This window comes from Vipera ursinii, assembly GCF_947247035.1.
Source record: "Vipera ursinii genome assembly, chromosome: 2".
In the NCBI taxonomy this organism is placed as follows: Eukaryota; Metazoa; Chordata; class Lepidosauria; order Squamata; family Viperidae; genus Vipera; species Vipera ursinii.
The window spans coordinates 6,276,419-6,302,905 of record NC_139513.1 but is presented as its reverse complement, the minus strand read 5'-3'; the positions used below and the strand labels follow the sequence as shown (position 1 = coordinate 6,302,905).

Here is a 26,487-nt window from a genome sequence, read left to right as displayed (position 1 = left end):
GGTTGCCTACCCCTGGACTAGGGCAGGGATAGGCAACCTTGGCTCTTTTGTGACTGGTGGACTTCAACTCCCAGAATTCCTGAGTCAGCATAGAGCTGAGGTTGCCTATCCCTGCTCTAGGGTGTCTGACTAGGGCAGGGGTAGGCAACCTCGGCTCTTTTATGACTCATGGACTTCAACTCCCAGAATTCCTGAATCATAAAAGAGCCGAGGTTGCCTACCCCTGGGCTAGGGCAGGGATAGGCAACCTTGGCTCTTTTGTGACTGGTGGACTTCAACTCCCAGAATTCCTGAGTCAGCATAGAGCTGAGGTTGCCTACCCCTGCTCTAAGGTGTCTGACTAGGGCAGGGGTAGGCCACCTTGGCTCTTTTGTGACTGGTGGACTTCAGCTCCCAGAATTCCTGAGTCAGCATAGAGCTGAGGTTGCCTACCCCTGCTCTAGGGTGTCTGACTAGGGCAGGGGTAGGCCACCTGGGCTCTTTTGTGACTGGTGGACTTCAACTCCCAGAATTCCCGAGTCAGCTGACTCAGGGAGTTGAAGTCCATGAGTCATAAAAGAGCCGAGGTTGCCTACCCCTGGACTAGGGCAGGGGTAGGCAACCTTGGCTCTTTTGTGACTGGTGGACTTCAACTCCCAGAATTCCTGAGTCAGCATAGAGCTGAGGTTGCCTACCCCTGCTCTAGAGTGTCTGACTAGGGCAGGGGTAGGCAACCTGGGCTCTTTTGTGACTGGTGGACTTCCAACTCCCAGAATTCCTGAGTTCAGCATAGAGCTGAGGTTGCCTACCCCTGCTCTAGGGTGTCTGACTAGGGCAGGGGTAGGCAACCTGGGCTCTTTTGTGACTGGTGGACTTCCAACTCCCAGAATTCCTGAGTTCAGCATAGAGCTGAGGTTGCCTACCCCTGCTCTAGGGTGTCTGACTAGGGCAGGGGTAGGCAACCTCGGCTCTTTTATGACTCATGGACTTCAACTCCCAGAATTCCTGAGCCAGCATGGCTCAGCTTGGAAACCTCTGCCTTTCCCCTCAGCATGGCTGGCTCAGGAATTCTGGGAGTTGAAGTCCAGGAGTCATAAAAGAGCCAAGGTTGCCTACCCCTGCTCTAGGGTGTCTTGACTAGGGGCATTTTCCTAGCCACCAACGTGCAAGATGCAGGCTGGGCTTTGCCCCTTTTTAAAATGAAGGAGGAATTTTCACCTCCCCAGAGTCGGCCCAAAACGTTCGCTTTCAAGACTGCAACTGAGCTCATAAACCTTTTACATTAGGGTGCAGAGAAGAGCAACAAAGATGATTAGGTCAGGGCTTTTCAACCTTTTCACCCATTGCACCACTTTTAGGATATGGCAACGTCCGAGTACCACCAGTCGCCTAGCAAGGTGTCAAAAACGTGATGACCAAAAAAAAAAAAGGAAAAAAGTGATGCAGTACAGGTAGTCCTCAATTTACAATAGTTCGCTTAGTGACTGATCGAAGTTACAGTGGCACTGGAAAAAATGCCTTCCAAGGCACAGCCCGGCGGTGCTTTTCCTCCTGTCCGAGGTTTTCATTGTTGTGAGCATTTCTGTTGAGGATTGGCAGCGGGGGTGGGGCGGAGGGTGTTTGGTTTTTATTCCCCCCTCCCTCTGCTGGGTGGTTGCAGCAAGTTTTGGTCACTTCACAAGACACCGTGACCGTCATAAATATGAATCAGTTGACAAGCATCTGAATGTAAATCACCAGACCCTGGAGATGCTGCAACATTCCAGCTGATCGGTGCTTCTTCTGGGCTCAGCAAACATGCCAGGATTAGTGCTGAGCTCCAGCTGGAGCCTGGTGCTGATCTTGGCACTTCCGCTGAGCCCTGACAGCCCTGCAGCTCCAGCCATCTCTCACTGAGGCTTGTGTGGTGCTGCCATTCCCCTCGCCCACTACCAGTTTTCTAGGATGGTTGCGTACCACCTGCCAGGTGCCAATGTACCACAGCTGGTACCCGTACCACGGGTTGAAAAGCCCTGGATTAGGTGACTGGAGGCTAAAACGTATACAGTAAAGGACGGTTGCTGGAATTGGGTATGGCTCAGTGGGTTAGGACACTGAGCTTCTCGATCAGAAGGTCGGCAGTTTGGCGGGTCGAATCCCGAGTGCCGCGTAACAGAGTGAGCGCCTGTTACTTGTCCCAGCTTCTGCCAACCTAGCAGTTCGAAAGCATGTAAAAAATGCAAGTAGAAAAATAGGGACCACTACGGTGGGAAGGTAACAGCGTTCCATGCGCCTTTGGCATCTAGTCATGCCGGCCACATGACCACGGAGACGTCCTCAGACAAGCGCTGGCTCTTTGGCTTTGAAACGGAGATGAGCACCGGCCCCTAGAGTTGGAAACGACTAGCACGCATGTGCGGGGAACCTTTACCTTTACCCTTTTAGTAGTTTAATGAAAAGAAGGGTTATGGGGTGACACGAGAATACTGTTCCAATATCTCTGGGGTTGCCACAAAGAAGAGGGTGTCAAGCTATTCTCCAAACCATCTGAGGGCAGGACAAGAAGTAATGGATGGAAACTAATTAAGGAGAGGAGCAATCTAGAATTAAGGAGAAATTTCCTGGCAGTCAGAACAACTAGTAAAACAGCTTGCCTCCAGAAGTTGTGAATGCTCCAACACTGGAAGTTCTTAAGAAGAGACTGGACAAACCTTTGTCTGAAATGGTAGGGTTTTCTGCCAGAGCAGGGGGTTGGACTAGATGACCTCCAAGGTCCCTTCCAACTCTATTATTCTATTCTATTGAGTCAGGGGTGCCCAAACTTTGTTTGAAAGCCTGCCTGAAGGTGGGGAAAGAGGCTTTTAGAAGTTGCTGACATACGGGTATCTAGCTTAGTTCAAAAGGCCAAACAGGGTTGGTTCTTTTTAGTACTTTGACAGCAGATCACCAAAAAAAATTCAGATCAGTAAGATGGACTACTAGGAAATCCAAAAACATCCAGGAAGAAAGGCAAGGGTAAAATTCTGTGTGTTGTTGCCAACATAACTGCATGTGGATTTATTCAATGTCTACCCACCTTCTGGGTATAAATGCATTCAAGATACCGTATATTGAAGTGTCTGTTAAATCACTGGGAGTCAAACTTAAGCGGTTTTTAATGAAAAAAGTGTTATCCCATCCACCTGAATTCCTTAGGACTGCATGGATAAATGTGTTCTGTACCAGCCTGCTACCGGCCCTGTAGAAAAGGCAGGGACAACCCCTTTACAAATGGCAAGAGGCTGGAATTAAGCCTGCCAAATTTATGAACATAAAACAGAGCAAAACAAGACACCAACCATGAAACAGGAGCTATGAAACAGGAACTAATCAAGCGGTTGCCTTCAGCAAACTAGCCCTCCCACGCGTTCCCCTTTTATACAGTTCAGGGCGTGGCTTCTCTCTGCCTCCTTCTGAGGTGCCCCATTGCCTTCCTCTGTTTACTCCTGATGGACTGCCTCCTGCGTCGGGCGTCCTTGAACAGGGCCAGCTGTGGGTCATCTTCATCCACGCTGTCAGGCTCACACAGCTGGGTCTCCGTGGTGACCAGGTGGGAGGGGCCTGGCTGAGGGCTCTCAGCAGCAAGATCTTCAACCCCCTCAGCAAGCTCTTCAACACCCCCCTCCTCCTCTGAGTCGTCCGACCCAACTGCCGAACCCACTGGCTGACCCTGAATCACAACAAAATGCTTGCCAGCTTGATCCATCTTGATTAAATAACTGTAGCTTTTCTAAGGACAAGCCTGATTTTTATTTTTATTTTTTTTTATTATTATTATTATTATTATTATTATTATTATTATTATTATTATTATTATTATTATTATTATTATTATTATTCTCTCCGTACAGCTTATTTGCAGATTCTTTTGATTTCTTGTCAGTCTTGCCAGACCTATTGCTTAGTGAGTGATCTCTTCGTTCCAGATGTCCAATTCACTTTCTTCTTATGTCTCCAAAAATTACAGGAACGATGGAAGCTTCTGCAGTGGACAAATTCCAAAAAGAAGGCCTTGTATCACAGGAAAGTCATGTGGCTTCAGCTGGAAGGACTTACAACAGTATGCCCTTCCAGAATGTGGCTGAGGAACGTAAGCATTCTTGAGTGGGAGAGAAAAAGCAGGAAGGGAAAAAAAAAAAAGGATAGCGGTGCCAGAGGGACAAGAGAAAAAAAATAATCGTAATATAATAAGAACATGCTGGATCAAACTTTTAGCTCATCTAGCCTGGCAATCTATTCTCACAACCAATTGCACAAGGAAGCCCAGCATGTGGCCTTCAGAGGTAGTCACACGGTCCATCGCAGCTAATAGTCATCGATTCCCGTGGCTTCCATCAATTGGCTCACCTCTTGTTTGAAGCCAGCCAGCTGGATAGCCAGCACCACAGCACATTTCGCGGTAGCAAATTTGAATTGTTGAACTCAAAGTTGAATTATGCGTTTTGTTCCAAAAAAAAAAATACATGTCCGGTTGTCTGTTATGATTCAAGATTCAATTTCATTGGTGGATCTCTGGTTCTAGTATTTTGAGAAGGAGAAAATGTCCACCTTTTTTTTTTACAGTGGATGTACACTGTGTTGACACCTTGATTGAAGTGGAAGATTGTCTCTCTCTCTCTCTCTCTCTCTCTCTCTCTCTCTCTCTCTCTCTCTCTCTCTCTCTCTCTCTCTCTCTCTCTCTCTCTCTCTCTCTCTCTATATATATATATATATATATATATATATATATATATATATATATATATACATACATACATACATACACCTACTAACTACCTAGGGACGTGGTGGCTCAGTGGGTTGGACGCTGAGCTTGTCGATCAGAAGGTCGGCACTTTGGCGGGTCGAATCCCGAGTGCCGCGTAGCAGAGTGAGTACCTGTTACTTGTCCCAGCTTCTGCCCACCTAGCAGTTCGAAAGCACATAAAAATGCAAGTAGAAAAATAGGGACCACTGCAGTGGGAAGGTAACAGCGTTCCGTGCGCCTTTGGCGTCTAGTCATGGCGGCCACATGACCACGGAGACATCCTCGGACAAGCGCTGGCTCTTCGGCTTTGAAACGGAGATGAGCACCGGCCCCTAGAGTCGGAAATGACTAGCACGCATGTGCGGGGGAACCTTTACCTTTACTACCTACCTAACTATTATCTATGATCTATCTATCTATCTATCTATCTATCTATCTATCTATCTATCTATCTATCTATCTATCTATCTATCATCTATCTATATTTTTACTTATTTGTATCCTCAAGGCAGCAAACTGCCTCCTCTTTTTCCCACAGCAACAATTCATGAGGTGGCTTGGCTTGACAGAGGGTGACTGGCCCCAAAGTCATCCAGGGGGCTTTCATAGCGAAGGCGGGACATGAACTCCTATTCTCCCGCATTCTAGCCTCGTGACTTAACCGCTAGGCCAAATTGGCTGCTATATCTTGCTTCGTACTCTCAAATTTTCTTGTGCAGCTCCCCACATCCTTCAAGCGGTTGAGCCAATGTCCTGTCTGGGAACCAGGGCATATGTAGAACAACTGGGCTGTTTGTAGAGAAAGTTTCCTAATTGTTTCAAGCAAGCTTATCAGGCCAAAAGCTGAGATGGGAGTTTTTGCTGAGCAAATGCTAACACGTGTCTATATTAATTAATTGGCTAGGGTGTTGTTTCTTTAAATCTTTTTCCAGGCAGCACATAGAGTTAGTTGTCTGGTTTGAGTAGCTGATTGTGCTCATTCTTCAACTAGACTTTGACTTCCGTCATTCCTCTTAATTTCAGATGGGCAGGCGTGGATCCGAAGAAGTGATAGAGGGGCACCACAACCTGCATTGGTGGACAGTTACACGTGCCAAGACATAGAAGAAAACTTTGGAAATTCAGGGGGGATGAAGGAAAAAAGAAACTTCACTGGTGGAAGGAAGGAATCTTTTGCTAATTTGGACACTGGCTTCCATGAAATTTCAGCCTGCCCGAATATTCCGAAAGAAGGTAAAACCCCTGAGCTTTCTTCCTGCGTAGAAAGTTGGGATGAAACCTCAGATACGAACATGCACTGGAAAACCCACCCAGGAGAGCAGCCGTTTAAATGTCTTGAATGTGGGAAGAGATTTAGTAGGAGCTCCGAGCTGATTAGGCATAAAAAAGTTCACGCTGGAGAGAAACCCTATGAATGCCCCGAATGTGGGAAGAGCTTCAGTCAAAGCAGAAACCTTACTTCCCATCAAAAGAGCCACACGGGAGAGAAACCTTACAAATGTACGGAGTGTGGAAAGTGTTTCGGGAACAGCGGCGTTCTCGCGTCCCATCAGAGAAGCCACACCGGAGAGAAACCCTACAAATGTCTAGAGTGCGGGAAGTGCTTCAGTCAAAGCGGCATTCTCATGGCACACCAAGCGATGCATGCCGGGCAGAAGCCCTTCCCGTGCCTGGAGTGCGGGAAGAAGTTTCGCCAGCTCATACACCTCACCTCTCACGAGAGAATTCACACGGGAGAGAAACCGTTCCAGTGCCTGGAGTGCGGGAAGAGTTTCCGTCAGCATATACACCTGACTTCCCATCAAAGAACCCACACGGGAGAGAAACCATTTCAGTGCCGAGAGTGCGGGAAGAGCTTCAGCCAGAGTTCGCACCTGATTCGGCACGAAAGGACCCACACGGGAGAGAAACCCTTTAAATGCCTCTTGTGCGAAAAGAACTTCGGCCACAGCTCCGAACTGGTTCGACACGAAAGAACTCACACAGGGGAGAAGCCGTTCAGATGTCCGGAATGTCAGAAGAGTTTTAGCCGCAGCTCTGAACTTATTCGACATAAGAGAATCCACACCGGGGAGAAGCCCTACAAATGCCTGGAGTGTCACAAGAGCTTCATCGATAGCACAAACCTTCTTAGGCATCAGATAAGCCACACGGGGGAGAAACCGTACAAATGCCCCGAGTGCGGGAAATGCTTCAGTCAGAGCAGAAGCCTCGCTGCGCATCAGCGGATTCACACAGGCGAGAAGCCCTTCAAATGCCAGGAGTGTGGGAAATGCTTTAGCCAGAGCGGGATCCTCATGGCGCATCAAGGCATGCATACGGGACAGAAGCCCTTCAAGTGCCTGGAGTGCGGAAAGAGGTTTCGTCAGCACATCCACCTCACCTCCCACCGAAGAATCCACACGGGCGAGAAGCCCTTTAAATGCCCCGAGTGCGGGAGGAGCTTCCGTCAGCACATCCACCTCACCTCCCACAAAAGGATCCACACCGGGGAGAAGCCGTTTAAATGCCAGGAGTGCGGCAAAAGTTTTAGTCACAACTCCATCCTTATTTCTCATGTCAGAACCCACACCGGCGACAAACCTTTCACGTGCACGGAGTGTGGAAAGAGCTTCACTTGGAGCACGCTCTTGATCAGACACGAACGGACCCACACAGGCGAGAAACCTTTTAAATGCCCGGAGTGTGGCAAAGGCTTTAGCGAGAGCTCGCTTCTTAATAAGCACCAGAGGCGCCACGCTGGGGAGAAACAGTTCAAATGTTTGGAGTGCGGGAAGCACTTTTTCTCTAGCACGCTACTTATTCGGCACCAGAGGATTCACGTGGGGGAGAAACCGCTGAACATTTGGAGGGCGGAAAAGGGATCTGAAACGGTTTGAGACAAAAGAATTTTGAAGAGGAAAAAATTCTTAGCCCTTTGCAACAGTGGCAAGTATCTGCAGGATGAGGGCGAAGCGTTCGTTTTCTGAGCTTGTGGGTCGGTTTCGGAACGTTTTGTTACCAGGCTAGGTCACATCATCAGTGGCGTTTAGGGGGTGTCTGTGTCACTGTCAAATGAGGGTCTTGTGATGGGTGTTCTGTACCAGCCTGCTACCGGCCCTGCAGAAAAGGCAGGGACAACCCCTTTTACAAGAAGGCAAGAGGCTGGAATTACGCCTGCCAAATTTATTACCACAAAAACAAACAGAACAAGACAAACCAAGAAACAGGAGCTTTAAGAAACATGAACTATCCAAGTGGTTGCCTTCAGCAAACCAGCCCTCCCAGACATTCCCCTTATATAGAGTTCAAGGCGTGGCTTCTCTGTGCCTCCTTCCGAGGAGCCCCATTGCCTTCCTCTGTTTACTCCTAATTGACTGCCTTCTGCGTCGGGCGTCCTTGAACAGGGCCAGCTGTGGGTCATCTTCATCCACACTGTCAGGCTCACACAGCTGGGTCTCCGTGGTGACCAAGTGGGAGGGGCTTGGCTGAGGGCTCTCATCAGCAAGATCTTCAACCCCCTCAGCAAGGTCTTCAAGACCCCCCTCCTCCTCTGAGTCGTCCGACCCAACTGCCGAACCCACAGGCTGACCCTGAATCACAACACTGGGTCAGATGGGAGTCATCAGGGAGAGGTTTGTGATGGGTCTTGTGATGGGGAGATTACATCAAGTTAGGATCATTCGGAGGTCAACTGCTGGTGGGGAGGGGCTTGCGTGACCCATCACAAGACCTGACCCACCTCAAGACCCTCACTCGACACTCCCACACCTGAAGCCCTTATAAACAGTAGAGCACTGACACAGACATCCCCTATACACCGCTGAGGATGTTACCTAGCCTTGTAACGTAACGTTCGGAAACCAACCCACAAGCTCGAAGAACGAATCTCCACCCTCATTCTTGCCGTGATCAGAAGGGGACAAAGGTTGCCACGTCCTAAATCCAGCAATTATTTACCAAAAATTTGCAGAGCAAGGAACCATATTTTTTTCATGGAATAAGAGTTTTCGTCTCAGCCCTGTGTCAGTTCTCATCAGGAAATTCCGAGAGGCAATGTGAAGCAGAAGTGCACAAAAGAAGGCAGGACAGCAATATATTTCTAGGAAACTAAAATTTATCATAAATCTATTGTCTGGTGCTCTTGCCTTCCCTTGAAGAATTACATTGAAGAAACTCACTAATTTAATTCCTATGGTTTAAAAATGTTTCTTGGTCACTTCAGCTAAGATTCTCTAGGTCAGGGTTCCCCAACCCCCAATCCCTGGACCAGTACACGGCATGCCAGCAATGGGCCGCACAAAGAAGCAAAGCCCCATCCACGAGATGCAGGCAACACGAAAACCACGCACCCCTGGGTCTGCAAAAAACACTCTCTCCACAGAACCAGTCCCTGGTGCCCAAAAGGTTGGGGACCTCTAGTATTTCTCAATCTTAGCAACTTTAAGATGTCTGGATTCCAACTCCCAGAATTAGCCAAGCTATGTTGTCTGGGGAATTCTGGGAGCTGGACTCCAAACATCTTAAAAGTTGATTAAGTGAACGTGTGTGACTCAACACTTTTATGCACTGCTTCTTCTTTATGCATTTCTGTTTATTTTCCTATTTTTAAAATTCATTTGGGAATGTATCAGGCAATACTCAAGGGCCTAGTTGCTGTTCACGTCCTAAAGTTTAATACAGTGGGGGGGGGGGAATGTTCATTTGTCAGAGCAAAAGGACTAGTACATTTAATGTAACCTGAAGTTTTTCTACGTTGACTTATATTGCATGCTTAAGTGTTGTGAAGGCTCAAGGTAAGGCTTAAACATGTGTTGGGGGGGTTGCACTAATGGAGAAGTCATGAGAACATCTGTCATAATGACAATAAATACGAAAAAAGGGAAACTATTGTCATGGGAGCACAAGTAAGAAAGAGACGGCCATTCCGGTCATCTATGGAGATTCTCAGTTATCTAGGTCATGGTTGTCCCAAATATGCTTTTCCAGGAGGCAACTGGGCTTTCGTGTTTTTCTTTGAAGTTGTTTCACCTCTTATCTAAGAAGCTTCTTTATCTCTGACTGGATAGTGGGGAATGGAAGGATTTACATTCCTTGTAGACAGCTGGTCATTTGCATTCTTATAAAGAGTCGTTGAGGCCACTTAGAGATTTATCTGTGTCCTCAACCCATTTGCACACTCAGGCGAGGACACAGATAAACCTCCAAGTGGCCTCAGCGACTCTCTAAAACAGGGCTCCCCAATTCCCAGTCCATAACATGCCAAGAACTGGGCCTCAGAAACAAGCAAAGTCCCATCCATGCGATGCAGGCAGTACACGAAACCCCATCACCTTTTTCCACGGCACCAGTCCCTATTGCCCAAAAGGTTGGGCACATCTGCTCTAAAAGAATGCAAATGACCAGTCCATTTCTCTTGGGGCTGATCATCCTCTTTTTCGTTTTCCTTCCACTTTTCCCATCACCAAAGCCTTCTCCAAAGAGCTAGGACTTTGCATAAGGTGTCCAAAGTAGGATAATTTGAGCCTGGTTGTCGCGTCTTGAGTGAGAACTCTGGGTTGATTCGTTCAACGATCCGTTGTTTTCTTTTTCTTGGCTGTCTGTGGCGTCTTCAAAGTCTTCTTCAGCACCAGAGCTCAAAGCATCTTGCTTTTCCAAAGTTGAACTTTTGCTGTCACGTAATAGTATTACGGGGAATACTATTAGTTACACTATTTTGATCATTGTAGCTATGGAGTCATCGCAACATCTGATGACTTCATAAACAAGTCCATATTGTTTGTTCAGTGGATTATACGTTGGTGATCTCCCATTTGAAAGCTGGCCTGACCTGTTTAAGCAAAGCCAGCTAGATATCACCCTCACAAGCTTCTCCAATGGCTGCCTCATTTTTGGACAATCCATAGAAACACAGGGCTATATGTACATCTGCAGAGGCCATCTAGGTTGCTTCCATTCATGCCAAGATTCTCTGAGGTCAGATTTTTCAGCTTAGATGGATTGGATACAATTCCCAGCCAACCTGGCCAAGGAATGGAGAAGACTTGATTTTTGCTCAGTGGGTTAGGACGCTGAGCTTGTCGATCAGAAGGTCGGCAGTTTGGCAGGTCGAATCCCGAGTGCCATGTAGCAGAGTGAGCGCCTGTTACTCGTCCCAGCTTCTGCCCACCTAGCAGTTCGAAAGCACGTAAAAATGCAAGTAGAAAAATAGGGACCACTCCGGTGGGAAGTTAACAGCGTTCCGTGCACCTTTGGTGTCTAGTCATGCTGGCCACATGACCACGGAGACGTCCTCGGACAAGCGCTGGCTCTTCGGCTTTGAAACGGAGATGCGCACCGGCCCCTAGAGTCAGAAACGACTAGCACGCATGTGCGGGGGAACCTTTACCTTTACCTTTATGCCAGGTCAGGAAATAAATACCACAAAAATTTATTGAGCAAAGGTAACATAATTTTGAAAGCTTACCTCTTTCCCCTTCCCTTCCTTCTCTTTTATGCCAAAAATAGTCCAGATGGGGGAGTCTTGAGTTTCTTCCTCACAGTGTCTTGTTTTCCAAGACTGAGCTGATGTTGGTCAACAATTCTGCACATCTTCTCCAAAGTCAACTTTGTGTTATCTACACTTTCTCCATCTCCCTCCTGTGCAGAGTATTAGCACAGATCAGTGGTCTGAACTGACGACTGCAGATGTCTTTGGCATTAGATTAAACCAAGACTCTTGTGTAATATCGTTGACTGCTTGGCATACTCTTTATACATTTTAAAGTCCGTAAACTGTTTCCAAGACCAAAATTTAAATATAGTCTGCCTTCTGCACTTTGAACGGAAAAAATAATAAGGTCGAAATAGGGAACTAGGCAGTTCTCGACTTAACAATCGTTCACTGAATGATCAATAGCACTGGAGAAAAAAAAGATTTACAAATGACTGTTCTTGCACTTAAGTCCATGGTCATGCGATCAAAATGCAGGCGCTTGGCAACGGACATGTCTGTATACAGTTGGAGCAACTTTCGGTCACACGATTGCCGCGTACAGCCTTCCCAGGGGACTTCTGACAAGCGAAGTCAATGGGGGAAGCTGGATTTGCTTAATAACCATCGCAAAAAAATGTTGTAAAAGCGGGTGAGACTTAAGGACTGCTTCACTTAGCACAGAGATTCCGATCACAATTGTGGCCATAAATCAAGGACCACGTGCAACTGCAATCAAAAGTCCACACCTTGAATTGTTAAGAGATAATATTTAAGGCAATGCATAGGATATCATCGCCGTGATGGCACAGGCGGTTAGAATGTGGTGTTGCAGGCTAACTCTGCTGACTGCCAGCAGTTTGGCAGTTCGATCCTGACCGGTTCAAGGTTGCTTCAGCCTTCCGAGGTCAATAAAATGAGGACCCAGATTGTTGGGTGCAAGAGGCTGACTGTAAACTGCTTAGGGCTGTAAAGCACTGTGAAGTGGTACTTAAGTCTAAGTGCTATTCCTATTGCACCCCGCCCATGTCACATTGACCCCAACCTTGTTACCCGTTAAAATAAGTCCCTGAGGAGGAGGATATGGGTATGAAGAACCTGCACGGTGTCTGCGCTGTGAAGTGTGGTTGGCATCATTCTGTGCTTTTATGTTTGCAATTTATTGCTTGAATTGTTTTTATTTATATACTGTATGTTTGGGGTTTTTTGCTCTTTTATACTTGTAAGCTGCTCAGATTCACGCTAGTGAGATGGGTGCCTACATAAATTTAAGTAAATTAAGCAAGCATGTGCCGGAATGTAATAAAGATTTGTGTCATAGATGACTTTCACCACCTCCTATTTTGTGACTTTCATACTAATGTGGGTATTTCAAACTTTGTATATTCCTGGCTTGGTTTAATAAAACTTAAGTATTTAATGTAGAAAGTAAATGAGGACAGTAAAATCTTGTTCTACTAAACACAGGAGAAAAGGATGCTGCAGGTGATTAATCTATACAGTCATATGAGGTGAGGGCAGGGCTTTTTTTGTCATAGAATGCTCAGAACGGAGTTCCAGCACCTTTTTTGGATGGAACCTTGTAGGGTAGGCAAGGCGGGTTATATGACATGTGTGAGTTCCGGCACCTTTTTCTTTTACAAAAAAAGCACTGGGTGAGGGGATTTTGGATACAGAACCATATACTTTGACTTTCCGATGCTTTTCAGACGTGGAGCAAGTTATATGTTCACCTAGAGAATTGTGCATATTTAACCCAAGCAAGAGGTAAAACTGCCCCTGGAAAAAAATGAGAACAGAACAGAATAACAGAGCTGGGAGGGACCTTGGAGGTCTTCTAGTCCAACCCCCTGCTCAGACAGAAAACCCTATACTATTTCAGACAAATGGGTGTCCAGTCTCTTCTTAGAAACCTCCAATGACAAGCCCCTACTTCAGAGGCAAGCTGTTCCACTAATCCAGGGGTAGGCAACCTTGGCTCTTTTATGACTCCTGGACTTCAACTCCCAGAATTCCTGAGCCAGCACTGCTGGCTGAGGAATTCTGGGAGTTGAAGTCCAGGAGTCATAAAAGAGCCAAGGTTGCCTTACCTCTGCACTAGTCAATTAATAAAGATTAAATAAGTCGTTAAATAAAGTAGCTTAGCAATAGCTTTTTAGTTTTCAGCTGCTCTGTATCCAGGGCTTTTTTTTGTCATAGAATGCTCAGAATTGAGTTCAGGCACCTTTTTGGGATGGAGCCTTGTAGGGTAGGCAAGGTGGGTTGTATGCAGTGCTTTTTTTTGAAAAAGAAAAAGGTGCCGGGACTCACACATGTCATACAACCCTCCTTGCCTACCCTACAAGGTTCCATCCAAAAAAAGGTGCCAGAACTCCGTTCTGAGCATTCTATGACAAAAAAAGCCCTGGTTGTATGACATGTGTGAGTTCCGGCACCTTTTTCTTTTACAAAAAAAAAAAAAAAGCACTGCCTGTATCTATTAATGAGTTTAAACACTTTTGAGACGAGAGCTCCTTGCTTAAATGAGCCGTAAATGGCTCTTTGCGCACTTATTTTACTTATTTATTTTATTTATTTAGATTTATATACCGCCCTTTCCAGAAGGACTCAGACCGGTTTACAGGATTTTAAAAGAAAATCAATACAAAAGTTAAAACAAATTAAAAAAAAATAAATGAAACCCTGAGAGAAAATAAAACCCAGTTAAAATTAAAAATTCTCAGCCTGGGCCAGAGAGCTCAAAGAGCCAGGTCTTCAGGTCCCGGCGGAATGAACAGAGAAAAAGAGAAGGTGAAAAAGGAAGGAGGTAGGAGGAGAAGGAGAGAGAAGAACGGAAGAAGGAGAAAAAAGAGAAAGAGAAAAAGAAAGGAGGAGGAGGAGAAGAACAACACCAGCGCTCCCTGCTCTGGAACGATCCCCCAGGACAGGGGTAGGCAACCTCGGCTCTTTTATGACTCATGGACTTCAACTCCCAGAATTCCTGAGCCAGCTATGCTGGCTCAGGAATTCTGGGAGTTGAAGTCCATGAGTCATAAAAGAGCCGAGGTTGCTGGCTCAGGAATTCTGGGAGTTGAAGTCCATGAGTCATAAAAGAGCCGAGGTTGCCTACCCCTGCCCCAGGACCACCCGCATATAGAGAAGCTCCTGCTTGAGGGGGGGTCTCACTGGAAGACATCCCACCCCACCCGCTCCAAGTCCCCTTCCAGATCAGTTCTGATGGAGGGACGGAGCATGCGCGAGAGAGGTTGGCTAGCACCGTAAGCTAGCCTCCCGCCGCAAACTATCGAAAGGGGGAGCAGGAAGGGAAGGGAAACGGCCGGAGCTTTGCCTCTCTAGGAGGAAAACTCTCTGCCTCCCGCAGTCCGAAGCTCGCGGAGGAGGCGGGGCATGGCGGCGGGAACCGAGCAACGAGAGTGAGTGGCAGCTGCTCTTTTCCCAAACCGAAACAGAAAGGAAGCGAGGCGCATTTTCTCGCCCTCCCCCCGCCTCCTCGCTCCTTTCCCGGGAAAGCCGGAGGGAAAAGTGGTGAGTTGGGGTTATACCAGGGGTAGGCAAAGCTTGGCTCTTTTTAAGGACTCGTGGACTTCAATTCCCAGAATTCCTGAGCCAGCCATGCTGGCCACGGCTTTGTGCAACGCTACTGCGGGGGGGGGGGGGGGGACGACAAAGGTTTGGGGAGAGAGCAGGAAAAGCCAAAGCCGTGGGAATAGTGAGATAAGATAAACTTTATTATCATATTTTTTTTTACTATGAGCCCACATTAAAAATGAAATTCTGTTGCCTGCTCTGGAAAGAAAATATCTTGGCAGTGGGTTGCTTTCCAAGCATCATCATCATCGAGTTGGAAGGGACCTTGGAGGTCATCTAGTCCAACCCCCCTGCTCAGGCCGGAAGCCCTATACCAGAGGTAGGCAACCTCGGGTCTTTTATGACTCATGGACTTCAACTCCCAGAATTCCTGAGTCAGCTATGCTGACTCAGGAATTCTGGGAGTTGAAGTCCATGAGTCATAAAAGAGCCGAGGTTGCCTACCCCTGCCCTATACCATTTCAGACAAATGGCTGTCCAATCTCTTCTTTAAAAATTCCAGTGTTGGGAGCGTTCACTAGCTTCTGGAGGCAGGTTTTTCCACTGATTAATTGTGCTCACTGTAAGGAAATTTCTCCTTAGCTAAAGTTTGCTTCTCTTCTTCGTTTAGTTTCCATCCGTTGCTTCTTGTCCTGTGTTCAGGTCTTTGGAGAATAGCTTGACTCCCTCTTCTTTGTGGAAACCCCTGAGATACTGGAAGACTGCTCTCATGTCTCCCCTCGTCCTTCTCTTCATTAAACTAGGTAAAGGTGAAGGTTCCCCCGCACATGCGTGCTAGTCGTTTCCGACTCTAGGGGCCGGTGCTCATCTCCATTTCAAAGCCGAAGAGCCAGCGCTTGTCCGAGGACGTCTCCGTGGTCATGTGGCCGGCATGACTAGACGCCAAAGGCGCACGGAACGCTGTTACCTTCCCACCGGAGTGGTCCCTATTTTTCTACTTGCATTTTTATGTGCTTTCGAACTGCTAGGTGGGCAGAAGCTGGGACGAGTAACAGGCGCTCACTCTGTTACGCGGCACTCAGGATTCGACCCGCCAAACTGCCAACCTTCTGATCGACAAGCTCAGCGTCCTAACCCACTGAGCCACCGCGTCCCTTTTCATTAAAGTAGACATACCCAATTCCAGCCACCGTTCCATATATGTTTTAGCCTCCAGTCCCCTGATCATCTTTGTTGCTCTTCTCCGCGGTCTTTCTACAGTCTCAACATCCTTTTTAGATTTTGGCCACCAAAACTGGATGCAGGATTGCAAATGTGGCCTTACCATTGGTTGGCCTTGGAAAAGTGTAAACTAACTCAGCAGTGCCATAGCTCATGAGTAAAAACCTCCCTTCTAGTTCCCAGGAGAGATACACACACTTCACCACTCTTCCCACCCCAGATACCTAAGTCCTTCCACCCTGTTTCCATGGCAGCCGATAGCAAGCAATTCTCAAAAAAAAAAAAAGCCGGTTAGAGGTCCGGCTGACAGCTGCCTTTCTTTTGGCTCCCAAGGTCCTTCCCACATACTGCTACACACTGACTCTCTCAAGTTAGATATGGAGGCTGGACCAGCAGAAGTGGAGACACCACTGGCTGGTGTGCATTTGGGTTGGGGGCCCTGTGTGGCATGAGGAGCAGGGGCCCTTATCACGAGGAGCTGATTATTGGAATTGACCAAGAAGATCCTCTCGGAGGCCTTTCTCCTTCAGGTGGGAATTGCTTAACCTTTCCTTTGGACTCTTCTTCGGTGGGTCTTGCAAAGGGAGCTGGAACGCCGCTCGCTGTGTTTGCATGCTGGGTATCTGCTTGTCCATAGTGAAGCAGTCGAGATCCTCGCCAGACGTGTCCGAGAAGGAGAGGAACTGAATAGGTGCCGTGGGGAAGCTCGGCTTGCTCGGCCCAGAAGATGGACTTGCCAAGGTCGGGAGTCAGTGGGTGGAGGAGAGCAGCCCCGAGCTCTCCTGCCGCCGAGCCCGAGGAGGGTGGGGAGGCCAAGGCTGGAGCCAGGCTGGAGAACCTGCCTCCCGAAGAGCCACCAGCGGGCTCAGAGCCCGAGCACTTCTGCACCTTTGTCTACCAGGAGTCGGCGGGGCCCCGGGCAGACTGCACCCGCCTGCAGCAGCTTTGCCATCGGTGGCTGAAGCCCGAAAGGAGCACCAAAGCTCAAGTGATGGACCTGGTGATCTTGGAGCAGTTCCTGGCCTTGCTGCCCCCGGAGATGGCGGCCTGGCTGAGGGAGTGCGGTGTGGAGAGCTGCTCCCAGGCGGTGGCCCTGGCCGAAGGCTTCTTGCTGAGCCAGGCCGAGGAGCAGAGACAGCAGGTGAGAGGCTCCGTCCTGGGAGGATCCCCTCAGGAAGACGGTCCGATCTCCTTGCCCGCCTCAAATGTACGTCGTAACAGTAGGAGAGTCTTTGGTTTCCCTCCCCTTTCAGGCCCAGAGTGCTGTTTTCCTGTCCAGATAATTCCACAGGAGGGAGGTGAATCCCAAGGGAATTTGCACCTTCACCTATGGGTATAATACGCAGTCCAGCTGTCAAGTTTCGGACATCTGGGCTTTTCAAGTGACTTGTGAGGCACTGTTTACCTTAAAAGTCCTTTATTCGCCTAATACACCGGCAAATGCTTGCTCGAAGGAAGCTGGAATCTGAAATCTCTGCGCCCCCCCCCTCGCACAATATATTAAAACAAAATTCTCCACCTTTCTAATTTTGTCATTAATCAAATTCTCCAATCAATTTAAAGAATCCAGTTTCCCTTTCCTTAGAAAACCCGCCAAGGTCTTATCTTCTTTAGTTAGAACTGGCCTTGAAAGTGCAATCCTACTCGTCCCCCCTCCCAACCTTAAACTGAATCTCTTCAAGCAATGCACAAGTTTAACATTTGAAATGGCTACTTCTTCATCTCTTGTCAAGCAATAACATTCGATGTTAGCAGCCTTGACACCAGCTTTGGAGGCAGAGAAGAATCCCCTGGTTCCAGTATTCCATCTTCGTTTTAATTTTTGTTCTTCTTGTCATCCTGGCTGTTATTTCAGATGCAGGAGCCCTGGAAGCCGGTGCTCTTGGAAACGCCTGAGGTGAGAGAAGGTCTCTCCCGTTCATCTACGCAGCAGTCATGGGGAAGCCTCTCTGAGCAGGATCAAAATCCTCCTGGTGGTAGATCCGCAGCTGCTCAGGTAGGGAAGCTTCGTCGGAAGGAGGAGTCATTTGGGTATCTGTTTTCATCATGAGATCCAGCGCCGATCAAGACGAGGAGGCCTAGCGTTAACATCCGGAAGCGGCGGCAGATCTTGCTTCCAAGATGGGTGTTGTTGAGCGCGATATACTGAGCAATCCAATTCATAAACGGAATGGGTGGAGTGTTTACGTTTTCTTGCGCCTACAATAGATCGCGGCCCTGTATTTAAAATGAATGACACGGGATGATTCTCCAAGCCGACTTCTTTATTGTTGCCTCACCTATAGATAAAAGTCTTGCCAGACTAAGCATTTGGTTATCGGCAGCTCCCATGTCCGCTGAGTGTTATTAGGGAGGGGCAGTCTTCACCCTTTTTCTCACCACGTAAAATATCGGGACTCAGTTGTCTCTCATTCCTCTGGAATGGATTCCCCCTCCCTCCTGGGAACCCAGACCACTGCGTTCCATCACAACCAACTTAGGGATGTGGAAACAGAGGAATCAGCCCTTTTTTATTGAAAAGTTTTACAATACATTTTAAACATAAATTGACCCCACCTCCCCCGAAAACCCACCCTTCCCGCCCCCTCCCCCCCAACTTCCCCCCACCTCCCCATAGAAACCCCGCCCTACCCTCCCCCTATGCCCCCCCCCGACTTCCCAGAGCTGAATACAGGGTATTGCATCTAACAAACTTAAGCTAGAATAAGCTAACTATCTATAAATATACTTTGTCCTATTGCACTTTAACTCCCATTAAGCATAATCAAGTAATAATACATCTTATTAAATTCTAATACTCATTCATATGCTAAATAAAAAATTTTAGTCCCATATTTATTCTGAATATAATCAATCCATCTTCTCCATTCCGAAATGTATCTTTGTTGCCATTGATCTTTCAAATATGCTGAAATTTTTGCCATTTCTGCTAGGTTCGAAACTTTTAGAGTCCAGCCCACTGCGTTCCATCACAACCAACTTAGGGATGTGCAAACAGAGGAATCAGCCCTTTTGATTGTTCGCTTTTATTCGCATGTCATGAGGAGTATTCACAGCTGATCAAAACAAGAGAGTGAAATAATGGCAAGAGGAATCGCGTTAGGTTGAAACTGCATTCGGATGAAAAGTAATACGTGGGATTTGAACGCTTGGGAGAAGCAATAATAAAAACCTGGTAACAGATCAGAAAAGGTTTATTTTGAGGGCGAAGCATTCATTCTCCGAGCTTGTGGGTTGCTTTCCCAACGTTTCGTTACCAGGCTAGGTAACATCTTCAGAAGAGCTTAGGGGGTGTCCATGTCCGTATTGTTCTGTTTATAAGGGATTCAGGTGTGGGTGTGTCAAGTGAGGGTCTTGTGATGGGTCCGATGTGAGTCATCAGTGAGAGGCTTGTGATTGAGGTTATATCAGGTCAGGGTCCTTGGAAGGTGGATTGGTGGAGGGGAGGGGGCTTGGCGTGGGTTGGTGTAAAGGAGTATTTTTCTCTTGCAAAGCTTATTTTTAGTACATGGTATGTGAGAAAAGGGACGCGGTGGCTCAGTGGGTTAGGACGCTGAGCTTGTTGATCAGAAGGTCGGCAGTTTGGCGGGTCCAATCCCGAGTGCCGCATAACAGAGTGAGCGCCTGTTACTAGCTTCTGCCCACCTAGCAGTTCGAAAGCACGTAAAAAATGCAAGTAGAAAAATAGGGACCACTCTGATTGGAAGGTAACAGCATTCTGTGCACCTTTGGCATCTAGTCATGCCAGCCACATGACCACGGAGACGTCCTGGGACAACCGCTGGCTCTTCGGCTTTGAAATGGAGATGAGCACCAGCTCCTAGAGTCGGAAACGACTAGCACGCACGTGCAGGGGAACCTTTACCTTTTTTACCTTTTATGTGAGAAAAGGAGCATTTTCTCTCTTGGAAAACTCATCTTTGGGGTATTGGAAAGCTGGAAGGAAACTTTCTGGGACTTCTGCTGAGGAACATATCCTTTGACTTTCAGGGCTTAGTATCTTTTAAGGAGGTGGCTGTGTGTTTCACAGAGGAGGAGTGGGCGCTGCTGAATCCCAGCCAGAGAGCTTTATACAGAGATGTCATGCTGGAGAATTCTAGGAATGTGGCCACTCTGGGTAAGGACCTGTTTTGCTCTGGATTCAGGTATTTGTGGAAAGTCTTTTGTTGCCATGCCTGTTCAAGAAAGCACCTAATCTAGCAAGAAGAAGGGATATTCTGCCTTTGTTTCCTTCTCCCCCAACACCCTAGTAAATAAATGCAAAAATGGGTAGATGCTTCACAAGATCTGTTTTCAACTGAACTTTTATTGTGATTTGATTGAGGAGCAGATAACCTGAACCAACTTTAGGCGCAGACGATACTGCCCTGAACCCCTGTGGCACCGTTTCCTTACAGCAGGGTGTCTTCAAACTTGGCGACTTTTAAGATTTGTGGACTTCAACTCCCAGAATTCCTCAGCCAGCCCTGGCTGGGTGAGGGATTCTGGGAGTTGAAGTCCACAATTCTTAAAAAGTCGCCAAGTTTGAAGACCCCTGCCTTACAGCTATCCAGTTTCCTAGGTTGTGGTGAAACACTACTATTTCTTTGGCCTTATTGCATCTGCAGAATGTGACCCAAGGGCCCTGTTCAGGATCACCCGTCCCTCCTTGATCACGTTGGACCTGAGGAAGGGGTCAGGATCCTTAGGGCTGTCAAGGCAGCAACTTACTTTTCAGATCCTTGCCCTTCCTGGTTGGTGAAAGCCTCCAGGATGGTGAGTTGCACATGGGTCCAAGTATGTTTTTTTTTAATTATTATTTCAGATGTTTCCGGCACCAGAGTTGGAAGGGACCTTGGAGGTCTTCCAATCTAGCCCCTTGCTGAAGTAGACCTACACCTACACCATTTCAGAGAAGTGGCTGTGCAAATGTCCAGTCTCTTCTTAAAAGCCTCCAGGGATAGAGCACCTACAATTTCTGGTGTGAAACCGTTCCACAGGTTAATTGTCCTCACTGTTAGGAAGGTAAAGGTTCCCCCGCACATGCGTGCTAGTCGTTTCCGACTCTCGGGGCCGGTGCTCATCTCCATTTCAAAGCTGAAGAGCCAGCGCTTGTCCAACGACGTCTCCATGGTCATGTGGCCGGCATGACTAGACGCCAAAGGCGCACGGAACGCTGCTACCTTCCCACTGGAGTGTTCCCTATTTTTCTACTTGCATTTTTACGTGCTTTAGAACTGCTAGGTTGGCAGAAGCTGGGACGAGCAACCGGCGCTCACTCTGTTACGCGGCACTCGGGATTCAACCCGCCAAACTGCCGACCTTCTGATCGACAAGCTCAGCGTCCTAACTCACTGAGCCACCGTGTCCCACTGTTAGGAAACTACTCCTTAATTCCAGGTTGCTTCTCTCCTTGCTTAGTTTCCATTCCCTGTTTCTTGTCTTGCCTTCTGGCGCTTTGGAAAACAGTTTGACCCTAACCCCTCTTCTTTGCGGCGGCCCCTCAAATACTGGAACACTGCTATCATGTCATTCCTAGTCCTTCTTTTCTCTAGACTGGCCATGCCCAATTCCTGCAACTGTTCTTCATATGTTTCAGTCTCTAGCCTTTTAATCGTCTTTGTTTCTCTCTTCTGCACTTTTTCCAAAGTCTCAGCATCTTTTTTATAATAATGGCGACCAAAACTGAATGTAGTAATTCCAGGTGTGGTCTTACTAAGGCTTTATAGAACGGTACCTAGTACTTCAAAAGGGACGCGGTGGCTCAGTGGGTTAGGACGCTGAGCTTGTCGAACAGAAGGTCAGCAGTTTGACGGGTCGAATCCCGATTGCCGCGTAACAGAGTGAGCGCCTGTTACTCGTCCCAGCTTCTGCCAACCTAGCAGTTCGAAAGCACGTAAAAATGCAAGTAGAAAAATAGGGACCACTCCGGTGGGAAGGTAACAGCGTTCTGTGCGCCTTTGGCGTCTAGTCATGCCGGCCACATGACCACGGAGACATCCTTGGACAAGCGCTGGCTCTTTAGCTTTGAAACGGAGATGAGCACCGGCCCCTAGAGTTGGAAACGACTAGCACGCATGTGCGGGGGAACCTGTACCTTTACCGGGTTTGAGGTTGGGTAGCACAGTGTTCCACTGGTTTGACTATTTTCTCCAAAGGTGCTTTTTTCAGGAAGGAACTGGACCTTCTTGTTTTTCTTTGAAGACGTTGCGCTTCTCATCCAAGAAGCTTCTTCAGCTCTGACTGGATGATGGGGAAACGGAAGGATTTAATACTCCTTGCAGGCAGCTGGTCATTTGCATTCTTTCAGAGAGTCATTGAGGCCACTTGGAGGTTTACCTGAGTCCTAAGGGTCACCTGAGTGGGGCAAGTGGGTGTGGAGCCTTCTTGGCTGCAGGAATGTTTTTTCTGCCCTGGATTTCTTCACTGTTAAAGACAGGCACAGTTTGTTGGGGGTGAGTCTGTGTTGTCTGCAAAGCTCCTTTCTCCAAAGCTGATCCCAATCAAAGTTAATAGTTGAATGGATTAAAACTGCTCAGATCCGTTATCAGTCCGAGTCCAGGCATGGAGCATGGTGGTGGAGTTCCCCAGATTTATGGACTTGGGGGGGGGGGACTTCTAATTTGCCTTTTCTGTGTGTGGGGTCAGAGTCAGCTCGGGAGTTCATGGCCACCATGCCAGCCTTGGTTTCGTCCCAGGTCATTCCGGTCCCAACACATAATACTCTAGTGCAAGGGTGTCAAACTAATTTCACTGAGGGCCGCATCAGCATTGCGGTTGCCCTTAGGGGGCCAGGTGGGTGTGGCCTGGGTGGATGTGGCCTACTGGGTGGGTGTGGCTAGAGTGCGTATGGCCTACTGGGTGGGCGTGGCCAGCTCTACATCGTTCGCATCAAGGGTGCCTATGGGGGCCTGGGCAGGAGTGGGACAGATCTGAGGGTCTCTGGCAGAAGGAGGGTCTCTGGGCCAGGGCCAAGGCAGTGGGGGCCATTCCCTCACTGTTTCCAGGATGGCTTTGTGGGCCACATGAAACCACTTCGCGGGCCGGATCCGGATCCTTGTGTTTGACATGTCTGCTCTAGTGCATCTGTAGGCCACCTTGGCTCTTTTATGACTGGTGGACTTACACTCCCAAAATTCCTGAGCCAACGTGGCTCAGCTTGGAAACCTCTCCCTTTCCCCTCAGCATGGCCGGCTCAGGAATTCTGGGAGTTGAAGTCCACGAGTCATAAAAGAGCCCAGGTTGCCTACCCCTGCTCTAGTGGCTTGAGCCTGGACCTGATTTTTCTATCTGACCAATGCCGTGGTGATGGTTTTCAATTTCTCCCATCTTGGACAGACCACTTGTTATTAGGAGTATTCACAGGAGTACTCAAAACAAAGAAGTGAAATAATAGCAAGAGGAATTGCATTAGGTTGAAATTGTAATCGGATTAAAAGTAATACGTGAGATTTGAAATCTTGGGAGAAGCAACCCTAAAAACCAGGTAATAGATCAGATCAGAAAAGGAATATTTTGAGGGTGAAGCGTTCATTCTCCGAGCTTGTGGGTTGGTTTCCCAACGTTTCGTTACCAGGCTAGGCAACATCTTCTGCAGAGTTTAGGGGATGTCAGTGTTCGTATTCTTCTTATGTTCCAATATTTCAGGGGTTGCCCTAAAGAAGAGGGAGTCAAGCTATTCCCCAAAGCACCTGAGGGCAGGACAAGCAGCAATGGATGGAAACTAATCAAGGAGAGAAGCAAACTAGAACTAAGGAGAAATTTCCTGGCAGTTAGAACAATTAAACAGTGGAACACCTTTGCCTTCAGAAGTTGTAAATGCTCCAACACTGAAGCTTTTTAAGAAGAGACTGGACAGCCATTTGTCTGAAATGGTATAAGGTTTCGTGCCTGAGCAGGGGGTTGGACTAGAGGACCTTCAAGGTCCCTTCCAACTCTGTTATTCTAGTGTATTCTGAGGAAAAATTTCCTGATAGTTAAACAATTAATCAGAGGAACAACTTGCCTCCAGAAGTTGTTTCTTATTTTTCCATTTTGGTCTTGATCTCCCCTTGCTCCTGATCTTTCATTCTTTAGACAATCCAAGAGCCATGTTTGTTTGTGAGGAAAAAGCAGAAATTCCTCATGAAATTAGGAATTGGTTTTTTCCTCACGAATAAAATCGTGGCAAATAAAATAGTGTGTAAGATGAAAAATAAAAAGTGGAGAAGTGTCAAAAGAACATGGTGTTTCAGCCAGAGCTATAAGTAAAATCAAACCTAGGAGTTGTTTTTTTTAGGCCTGCAAGGAAACCAGCAAAATCTTGCATGTACCCAAATAACATCTCCAGCTCTTTTTATTTGTGAACAATTTTTGAGATTAACTTTTTTTCTTTTTCCTTCAAATTAGCTTATGGGCAGGAGCATGAGAATGACAAGCACCCTAGAATATCACATACGATCAAGTCTCAAGAAAGGATCCTTGGAAATCAAGGCACATTTCAAAAGGCTTTGAGAAGCTGCATAAGAAATGGAGGGAAGATATCTTCTGATCACAGTGAGGTCCATAGCCTTCAAACCCAGAAAGCTCACCAAGAAGACGAAAAGGGGAAATATCTCAGATGTGTCAAAGGAGACAAAGAGAACTCTGAATTCACTAGATATTCTACAAGCAGGACTGAAGAGAAACAATATGAATATCAAGAGGATGGAGAAAGTATCAGCTCTGCCTCCTGCCTTGCTTTACATTGCCCGTCATATGCCAAAGAGACACCGCATACATTTATAAATTGTGAGGAAAGTTTCAGTTTTGGCGGTCATATAATTTCACATAAAGAAGAGAAACCATATGAGTGTGGAACGGATGTCTGTAAGAAACGGTTACCTATTTTCTCCCCACAAATTCCCCCAGGAGAGAAACCTTATAAATGTCTGAGTTGTGAAAAGACATTCGCTCAGAGAAATAGGCTTATCATACATGAACGGACCCACACAGGGGAAAAACCATATGTATGCCCGGTGTGTGGAAGGAGATTCAGTCAGAGAGGTTACCTTAAAACACATCAGCGATACCATACAGGGGAGAAACCATATGTATGCCCGGTGTGTGGAAGAAAATTCAGTCAAAGCGGTCACCTTAAAAGACATCAGCGATCCCACACAGGGGAGAAACCATATGTATGCCCGGTGTGTGGAAGAAGATTCAGGCAGAGCGATTACCTTAAAATACATCAGCAATCCCACACAGGGGAGAAACCGCACACGTGCAAGGAATGTGGGAAAAGCTTCAGTTGTAGCAACTATTTTATTTGCCATAAAAGGATTCATACAGGAGAGAAACCATACAAATGTCCGGAGTGCGGAAAAGGTTTTAATTTTAGCAGTTGTCTCGCATTTCATAAGAGAAAACACACCGGAGAGAAGCTTTAAAAATGCACAGAGTGTGGAAAGACGTTTTACTATAAGGATGTCCTTACGAGACGTCAATGGGGAGAGACCGTATACCTGCCGGATGTGCGGGAAGAAGTTCAGTGGGCGTTCAGAGCACAGAAGCCATGAAAAGATCCACACAGGGGAGAAACCCTACAGGTGCATAGAGTGTGGGAACAGCTTCCGTAAGTACAGTAATTTTATTTGCCACAAAATGGTCCACTCGGGAGAAAAACCCTACAAATGCCAGGAGTGTGGAGCTTCACTCAGAACGCGAACCTTATCAAACACAAAAGAATTCACACAGGAGAAAAACCATATCAGTGCGCAGATAATGGGCAAAACCTCAACCACTCAAATTATCTTTCACCACACGGATCCACACAACAGAGAAACCGTAACTCGGAAGCTGTCATCTCCAATACGTTCTTCTGAAAAAAAGGGACCCTCATGGGGGTAACTAGAAATATGTGGTCTGTGGAGAAATACTCCATGAGAAGAATAGACTCATCAGACCTAAAAGAAACCTCATGGGCCAACCTTAAAAATGCCCAGAGTCAGCAAAGTCTCAAATGGCCCTTTGAACCTATGCCCTTGTTTCCCACGAGAGATTTTATTTTTGGAGAAACACTTGAAGTATGTATAAACTCTTGACTATCAGGACTTTTAAATGTGACTTTACATGAGCTCCGTGGATCATAAATGTATGGAATATAGAAAGGGCTGATCCATACAGAAAAAATTGTATCAAGGGATGGAACCATTTTAATGGGACATGTCATCTTGAATCCCAGAAAAGTTCCACTTGGGATAAACATATATTGTGGAAAGTGTGTGTGTGTGTGTGTGTGTGTATGTATTCGTAGATTCTCACGGGTGCAGGTATGTAGGTGTTGGTATATTCAGATCTTTTCCCGTGTAGGATTGAAGGTGTCTTGGCGACGTTTCGGCGAGGTCACACTCGTCATCTTCAGGCTGGTGTCTTCGGCTTTGTGCTTGTGCAAAGCTTGTGGTTGTGTGAAGCCAAAGACACCAGCCTGAAGATGACGAGTGTGACCTCGCCGAAACGTTGCCAAGACACCTTCAGTCCTACACAGGAAGAGACCCAAATACACCAAGACCTACATATACATACATACATACATACATACATACAT

At 47.2% G+C, this 26,487-nt stretch overlaps 1 protein-coding gene and 1 long non-coding RNA gene across 6 annotated transcripts in view; both read left to right on the top strand.

The window, feature by feature from the left end:
* The window catches only part of LOC310635946, an 871,275-nt gene that overhangs the window by 708,497 nt on the left and 136,291 nt on the right, over positions 1-26,487 (top strand). The window lies entirely within an intron of this gene.
* Positions 15,955-26,310, top strand: LOC310635925 (zinc finger and SCAN domain-containing protein 23-like). 3 transcript variants are annotated; one of them, XM_083355315.1, is made up of 3 exons: positions 15,955-17,085; positions 17,800-17,940; positions 24,312-24,533. In XM_083355315.1, the coding sequence occupies exons 1-3, from the start codon at positions 16,672-16,674 to the stop codon at positions 24,414-24,416; spliced, it is 660 nt and encodes a 219-aa protein (XP_083211441.1). In that variant the 5' UTR covers positions 15,955-16,671; the 3' UTR covers positions 24,417-24,533. The 3 variants fall into 3 exon arrangements, with proteins under 3 accessions (XP_083211441.1, XP_083211442.1, XP_083211440.1); XM_083355316.1 differs by lacking the exon at positions 24,312-24,533 and adding an exon at positions 18,878-19,646; XM_083355314.1 differs by lacking the exons at positions 15,955-17,085; positions 17,800-17,940 and adding an exon at positions 19,650-20,061 and having other exon boundaries at positions 24,312-26,310.

What these genes read in the sequence shown, in the direction of transcription:
- LOC310635925 (XM_083355314.1), top strand. Translation starts at nt 20,028, where the DNA reads ATGCTGGAGAATTCTAGGAATGTGGCCACTCTGG. An exon ending in TAGGAATGTGGCCACTCTGG is followed by an intron (nt 20,062 to 24,311) that starts GTAAGGACCTGT and finishes CCTTCAAATTAG; the next exon opens with CTTATGGGCAGGAGCATGAG.